Here is an 8,897-nt window from a genome sequence, read left to right on the forward strand (position 1 = left end):
TAACGAAAAGACATTGACTGGCTGAATGGATACAAATACAAGACCTCTATATAGGCTGTCTACAAGAGACCAATTTCAGACCTAGGGACACATACAGATTAAAAGTGAGGAGATGGAGAAAGATATTCCATGAAAATGGAAATCAAAAGAAAGCTGGAGTAGCAATACTCATATCAGATAAAATAGACTATTACAAGAGACAAAGACACGCACTATTTCATGATCAAGGGATAAATCCAAGAAGAAAATATAACAATTGTAAATATTCATGCACCCAACATAAAAGGGGAAATTGACAGGAACACAATAATAGTAGGGAACTTTAACACTCCACTTTCACCAATAGAAAGATCATCCAAAATGAAAATAAATAAGGAAACACAAGCTTTAAATGACACATCAAACAACATGGACTTAATTGATATTTATAGGACATTTCATCCAAAAACAACAGAATGCACTTTCTTCTCAAGTGCTCATGGAACATTCTCCAGGACAGATCATACCTTGGGTCACAAACCAAGCCTTGGGAAATTTAAGAAAATTGAAATCATATCAAGTATTTTTTTCCAACCACAATGCTATGAGACTAGATATCAATTGCAGGAAAAAAAAAACTGTAAAAAATACAAACACATGGAGGCTAATCAGTACACTACTAAACAACCAAGAGAGCACTAAGAAATCAAAGAGGAAATCAAAAAATACCTAGCAACAAATGACAATGAAAACACGATGACCCAAAACCTATTTGATGCATCAAAAGCAATTCTAAGAGGGAAGTTTATAGCAATACAATCCTACCTCAAGAAACAAGAAAAATCTCAAATAAACAACCTAACCTTACACCTAAAGCAACTAGAGAAAGAACAAAAAAAACCCCAAAGTTAGCAGGAGGAAAGATATCATAAAGATCAGATCATAAATAAGTGAAAGAGAAATGAAGGAAACAATAGCAAATATCAATAAAACTAAAAGCTAGTTCTTTGAGAAGATAAGCAAAATTGATAAACCATTACCCAGACTCACCAAGAAAAAAAGGGAGAAGACTGAAATGAACAGAATTAAAAATGAAAACTGAGAAGTAACAACTGACACTGCAGAAATACAATGAATCATGAGAAATTACTATAAGCATCTATATGCCAATAAATTGAACAACCTGTAAAAAATAGACAAATTCTTAGAAAAGCACAACCTTCTTAGACTGAACCAGGAAGAAATAGAAAATATAAGCAGAGGAACCACAAGCACTGAAGTTGAAACTGTGATTAAAAATCTTTCAGCAAACAAAAACCCAGGACCACATGGCTTCACAGGCGACTTCTATCAAACATTTAGAGAAGAGCTAACACTTATCCTTTGCAAACTCTTCCAAAATATAGCAGAGGGAGGAACACTCCAAAACTCATTCTACGAGGCCACCATCCCCCCTATCCAAAGCCAGACAAAGAGGTCACAAAAAAAGAAAACTATAGGCCAATATCACTGATGAACATAGATGCAAAAATCCTCAACAAAATACTAGCAAACAGAATCCAACAGCACATTAAAAGGATAAAACACCATGATAAAGTGGGGTTTAACCCAGGAATGCAAGGATTCTTTGATACATGCAAATCAATCAATGTGTTACACCATATTAACAAATTGAAGAATAAAAGCAATGTGATAATGTCAATAGACGCAGAAAAAGCTTTTAACAAAATTCAACACTGATTTATGATAAAAGCTCTCCAGAACATAGTCATAGAGGGAACCTACCGCAACATAATAAAGGCCATATATGACCAACCCACAGCCAATGTCATCCTCAATGGTGAAAAATTGAAACCATTTCCTCTAAGATCAGGAACAAGACAAGGCTGTCCACTCTCACCACTATCATGCAACACAGTTTTGGAAGTTTAGCCACAACAATCAGAGAAGAAAAAGAAATAAAAGGAATCCAAATAGGAAAAGAAGAAGTAAAACTGTTGCTGTTTGCAGGTGACATGATACTATACATAGAGAATCCTAAAGATGCTACCAGAAAACTACTAGAGCTAATCAATGAATTTGGTAAAGTAGCAGGATACAAAATTAATGCACATAAATCTGTTACATTCCTATACACTAATGATGAAAACTCTGTAAGAGAACTTAAGGAAACACTCCCATTTACCATCGCAATAAAAAGAATAAAATACCTAGTAATAAACCTACCTAAGGAGACAAAAGACCTGTATGCAGAAAAGTATAAGACACTGTTGAAAGAAATCAAAGATGATACTAATAGATGGAGAGATATACCATGTTCTTGGATAGCATGAATCAACACTGTGAAAATGACTATACTACCCAAAGCAATTTACAGATTCATTGTAATCCCTATCAAACTACCAATGGCATTTTCACAGAAGTAGAACAAAAAATGTCACAATTTGTATGGAAACACAAAAGAACCTGAAAAGCCAAAGCAATCTTGAGAAAGGAAATTGGAGCTGGAAAAATCAGGCTCCCTAACTTCAGACTATACTATAAAGCTGCAGTATTCAAGACAGTATGCTACTGGCACAAAAATAGAAGTAGAGTGAATGAAACAGGATAGAAAGCCCATAGATAAACCCACACGTATATGGTTACCTTATCTTTGATAAAGAGGAAAGAATATACAATGGACATAAGACAGGCTCTTTATTAAATAGTGCTGGGGAAACTGGACAGCTACATGTAAAAGAATGAAATTAGAACACTCCCAAACACAGTATACAAAAATAAACACAAAATGGATGAAAGACCTACTTGTAAGGCCAGACACTATAAAACTCTTAGAGGAAAACATAGGCAGAACACTCTATGACATACATCACAGAAAGATCCCTTTTTTTTTTTTGCAGTACACAGGCCTCTCACTGTTGTGGCCTCTCCCATTGTGGAGCACAGGCTCCAGATGCGCAGGATCAGCGACCATGGCTCACGGGCCCAGCTGCTCCACGGCATGTGGGATCCTCCCAGACTGGGGCATGAACCCGTGTCCCCTGCATTGGCAGGCAGACTCTCAACCACTGCACCACCAGGGAAGCCACACCAAGATCCCTTTTGATCCACCTCCTAGAGGAATGGAAATAAAAACAAAATAAACAAATGGAACCTAATGAAACTTAAAAGCTTTTGCACAGCAAAGGAAACCATAAATAAGACCAAAAGACAACCCTCAGAATGCGAGAACATTTTTGCAAATGAAGCAACTGACAAAGGATTAATCTCCAAAATATACAAGCAGCACATACAGCTCAATAACAAGAAAACAAACAACCCAATACAAAAATGAACAGAAGACCTAAACAGACATTTCTCCAAAGAAGATATACAGATTGCCAACAAACACATGGAAGGATGCTCAACATCACTACTCATTAGAAAAATGCAAATCAGAACTACAGTGAAGTATCACCTCAGACCAGTCAGAATGGCCATAATCAAAAAATCTACAAACAGTAAATGCTGGAGAGGGTGTGGAGAAAAGGGAACCCTCTTGCACTGTTGCTGGGAATGTAAATTGATATAGTCACTATGGAGAACAGTATGGAGGTTCCTTAAAAAACTAATAATAGAACTACATATAACCCAGCAGTGCCACTACTGGGCATATACCCTGAGAGAACCATAATTCAAAAAGAGACATGTATCACAATGTTCATTGCAGCACTATTCACAATAGCCAGGACATGGAAGCCACCTAAGTGTCCATCGACAGATGAATGGATAAAGAAGATGTGGCACATATATACAATGGAATATTACTCAGCCATAAAAAGAAATGAAATTGATTTATTTGTAGTGAGGTGGCTGGACCTAGAGTCTCTGATACAGAGTGAAGTACGTCACAAAGAGAAAAACAAATACCATATGCTGACATATATGTATGGAATCTAAAAAAAAAAAAAAAAAGAAGAAGGATTCTTACAAACCTAGGGGCAGGGCAGGAATAAAGATGTAGATGTAGAGAATGGACTTGAGGACACGAGGAGGGAGGAGGGTAAGCTGGGACGAAGTGAGAGAGTAGCATTGACATATATATACTACCAAATGTAAGATAGCTAGTGGGAAGCAGCTGCATAGCGCAGGGAGATCAGCTCGGTGCTTTGTGACCACTTAGTTGGATGGGATAGGGAGGTTGGGAGGGAGCCTCAAGCGGGAGGGCATATGGGGATATATGTATACATATAGCTGATTCACTTTGTTATACAGCAGAAACTAACACAACATTGTAAAACAATTATACTCCAATAAAGATGTTTTTAAAAAACCTTTCTCTTATTTCTACAATACAATAATATCATATTTTATAGAATTTAAGACTCCATAAACTGTAAGAAACACAAATGTTTTATACACATTAAAATGGAAGACCAATGCCAATTAAACTATGGCACAAAGCTTCTTGTCACTTAATACTGTGTTCTATATTTTAAAAAAGAGATTTTTGTGACTTACTTGGACATAGATATTTAGCACCATATTCCTACATAGAAAGCAAAATATAAGCAAAATAAATTCATTATTGCTTTGGTAAATGTTGTCATTTGACAGGCAGTCCTTTAACACATATATCAGTAGAAAACATAAGGTAGCTTCTACTTTTGGGGATCTTCCTTTCTAAGATCCCATAAAGCATGTGGTCATTGCCTTATAAGAAAGTGTGAAACTGTCTATTCCTCTGGTGATGGATATTACTTCACTGTATCACATTTATGCTTCATTACTCTGTTTCTGTGTCTTTCTATTAAATAAATTTCTATTTCAATGTCAAATGATAATGTAATATTTGTATAGCATTTAAACTCAACACATATAGCCAACTCAATTGAAATAACAATAAGACTAGCAGTAACCAATTTACACATAAGCAGACAACAACTACTACATCATGATTGTCCTCTTACCATCAGTTGTAAGGCACATACTGGTTTTTTAAAATGCTGAAATGTGAAAACATGTGACTCTTAGAATTGAAGAATCCAATGACAGTCCCCTATATCTGCATCATGGTGGCTATTAGAATGAACCTGGTAGCCAGATAGACATGAGTACTGACTCAGTCATTTAACTGCTGTGTGATTGATACTGGGCAAGTTACTTAACCTCTGTAAGCCTTAGGTCATTTAAAAGTAAGTATTATAGTAGTATCTACTGTACAGAATGATTATAGGGATGTAACAATGTAATTTCTAGACAAACTGCTCATTAAATATTAGATATTATGATTTTTATTAGAAGCATTATCTGTTTAGGTCTTCACAACCACCTGTGAGGTAGTAGAAAGACAATATTATCCCCATTTGCCGCTGAGGAGAACAAGGATCAAAGCTATTTTGATCCGTGCAAGATCATAAAGTCAGTAAGTGACTGGCCCTTTCCATATATATTCTCCCTAGATTGAAACTGATAAATATACATATATTTCCCATTCTCATTTTTAAAATATTGAATTAACTTAAAGAAAATAAAAATGATCTGAGAATTGTGAATATTTTTTGTTCTCCAGCAGCCCACTCCTCTTTATTCCAAAAACAATACCCCTTCCCAACTTTCAATCTATGTGCTTTGAATCCAACCTCAATTCCTGGGTCCAGGGATGGAATATAAGGCCCAAGTTCAGCTAATCAGAACTTTGAATTCCCCTGACTACAAAGATTGATCCAAGAATAGGCACTTAACTCAAGCCAAGTTAGTCAGAATAAATCAAAGCTAATCTCAGGACTTTTACTTGAATAACCAGAAAGAGATATTTCAACAGAAAGGACATTTCCCCCTTCGGTTTGGTTTTGACTTGAGGAGATGTGAGGCTGGTGCAGCTGCTACTATCTTGTGACCACACTGATCCTGAAAATAGAGCCAAAACATGGCCAATCTGGGCAACAGATAGAAACCAGCTACTAAATCCAATAAGTGGGTTTCTGAATCCAGCCATGTTTGAATTTACCCTATTTTTTACTTCTCAGTTATTTGAAACAACAAATTCCCTTTCTCTGCACAAATTATAGCTTTCACCTCCTGAGCAAGGGACTCGAGGTAGGGCAGTATAAGCCTAAAAGAGCTATGTGTTTAACAAGCACCAAGACTGCCATATCCAATACATAATTATCTTTCTTCTGAAAAAAGCAAAATTGGCCAAATGGTAATGATTAAACACAACTGATCTGCAGTGTACACAATTCCCAGAACATGAAACAAATATTTACTGTGTCAATTTCCGTATCACTGGCCAAGCATCCTAAGGGATTTCTATATTAACTTATAGTAGGCAACACTATGGAAAAAGTTGGTTTAGATAAATTTAAATATATTATGGTGTCAGTGACACACACATAGAATTGTTTATTTCACTATATCTAAGTCCACTCTGCTTGGTATCATCATGCATTTGGAAATGGTTGACACTACGCAATTAAATTTTCTGTCTTTTAATCCTCTAAAATCTGACTAGTTAGAAACGCAAATATAATTAACACAACTAGCTAGTTACAATAATTTATTCAGACTTATAAAATTTAAATATGGTACAGAGTAAAATCTAGGCTCTTCAAAACAGCACTAGCACTAATATTTGAATATAAAAAGGGAAAAGAGGAAAATGGCAAATTTAAAACCTTGTTTACTAGGTAAGTAGTTAAGTTTCTTTGCTAAAATGTAAAATAATATTTGAGAAATTTAGTGTATCTAAGGTGCTTCCAGGAGAAATTAACAACTGCTGGGACATTTGTAAACTTACAGAGAAATCTATATATTCCCCGCATCCTAGGATTCCCCTCTTATTTCCACCAGTAAGGGAACTACAGTACTATTTTGATTTTCTCATTCTTTCAACATGCTGACTTAAGGTGTTGCTTTAACATAACGTTTTTAAGCCATCTACTCCTACTACTAATCCACATGTTTTATAAAAATGTTTGTACACAGAATGGGATTCCAAAGAGAAACAGATTGTAACTTAACACCACACACGGAGTTCAGTTGGATTTTATATATAATTCTATACAGTATAAATAATAAATCTGCAAAAGCACATGTGTTCAATTAGTATGAATATTAGCATACACATACACTTCAATTTCAAATGTTATTCCTCTTTCTCTTTCATTACAGGTCAAAAATCCAGAGGGAGGTGGGAAGGAGGAGGTGGGGAACCCCCCTCAATTTATCACCTCAATAAATGACCCACACATACATTTTCCTTGAAACAGTAATTACTACTATCTTCCCTTGATATGGCAGGTGAAGGGTTAAACTAAAGAAGTCTTGTAGTTTGCCATGACTGAAATGAAGGTCTGCTGTCCTCCTTCAGCCCTCACGAAGCTTTCTGCTTCTCTTTCCTATTCTACCCTTGCTGTGAGGTGTAGTGTCCTGTCGGTTACCTACGAACATTCAACTTCATAGTATGAAATAAGAAATGAGTTAACGTAGTAGCTGTGATCTGATCTTTATTTCACTAGATGAGTTTTTCAAACTTTTGAAAATTCAGTAAGAGTATACTTCCCATCACAACTCAGGACACACCAATATTTATGTTTATACATGTGTATGTCTGACTGAAGCAAGAATTTCAACTAGTGTTGACCCTTACTATGTGTAGTGCACTCTGATACCCTTTATTTTATTTTATTCTAGTCTTTGTATTTTTTTCAAATGCTATTTAAGAACCACTAAGTTGATTCCATGATCCTTCAAGTCTTGACCTAAAGGGTTGGAAAACGCTGTCTCAAGAGATGAAAGCAGCTTAAGCTAGAAAGAGCTTGAGTCTTGAAATAGGTTTAAAATCTGACTTTGCTATTGACGGCCATGTGACCTTTGGCAAGATCCTTAGCTCATATGCTCAGTTTCCTCAACCACAGAATGGAGGTAATATTCCTACTTTGCAGGATGATTGTGAGGATCATTGAGTTGACATGTGAAAATCCAAGCCCATTCTCTGATATATGGTAGAATGAAAATAAATATTAGTTCATGGATCATCCCTTAAATCTCAAAAAGCCTAAGAGGGAGCAAGCTCTCTGTAGAAACACTGCTTTTCAAACCCTTTTAAACCTTCTCCCTCTCCTTCCTTCTCAGTCGTTTTCACAAACTCATAGACAAAACACTTGTTTAAATTCTCTAGTCTGTTAGGGGCCACGTGAGCCACGGCCACGGCCACATCGGCATACACCGGAAGCAACCAGAAGTCCAGGGTAATGCTGGTGGCATGCGTCGCCACAGGATCACCTTCTACAAATACCACCCAGGCTACCTTGAGAAAGTTGGTATGAGGCATTACCACTTAAAGAGGAACCAGAACTTCTGCCCAACTGTCAACTTTGATAAATTATGGACCTTAGTCAGTGAGCAGACTTGGGTAAATGCTGCGAAGAACAAGACTGGAGCTGCTCCTATCATTTATATGGTGCTATTGGGCTACTACAAAGTTCTGGGGAAGGGGAAGCTCCCAAAGCAGCCTGTCATCATGAAGGCCAAATTCTTCAGCAGAAGAGCTGAGGAGAAGATTAAGGATGTGGGTGGGGCTTGTGTCCTGCTAGCTTGAAGCCACATGGTGGAAGATTCATTAAATGTTAACAAGTGCTTTTCAAAAAATATAAATCAATAAATTCACTAGAGTGATGTGAGGTGAGAACTCCACCAACCCTAAAAGGTCTCTCCCCTAGAATCTCCAGAAAGGAACACAGCCCCGCTAGTACCTTGGATTTAGCCCAGGAAAAGTCCAAGCTACAGAAAGTTATCAACTTGCAAGTCAAGTTCAAAGTAATTCTTGAGGACGGCTTGAAGATGGCGGAAGAGTAAGATGTGGAGATCGCTTTCCTCCCCACGGATACACCAGAAATACATCTACACGTGGAACAACTCCTACGGAACACCTACTG

At 36.8% G+C, this 8,897-nt stretch overlaps 1 protein-coding gene across 1 annotated transcript; it reads left to right on the top strand.

Moving 5' to 3' along the window:
* The first annotated feature begins 8,149 nt into the window (after positions 1-8,149).
* Positions 8,150-8,560, top strand: LOC116742564 (60S ribosomal protein L27a-like). Its single transcript, XM_032610286.1, has one exon. It carries the CDS (start codon positions 8,225-8,227, stop codon positions 8,558-8,560), a length of 336 nt encoding a protein of 111 aa, XP_032466177.1. The 5' UTR covers positions 8,150-8,224.
* Positions 8,561-8,897: the final 337 nt, after the last annotated feature.

The sequence above is a fragment of the Phocoena sinus genome, chromosome 17 (assembly GCF_008692025.1).
Source record: "Phocoena sinus isolate mPhoSin1 chromosome 17, mPhoSin1.pri, whole genome shotgun sequence".
NCBI lineage: Eukaryota > Metazoa > Chordata > Mammalia > Artiodactyla > Phocoenidae > Phocoena > Phocoena sinus.

Excerpts from the sequence above, each read along its gene's own strand:
- LOC116742564 (XM_032610286.1), top strand. The coding sequence starts at position 8,225 with ATGCGTCGCCACAGGATCACCTTCTACAAATACCACCCAGGCTACCTT.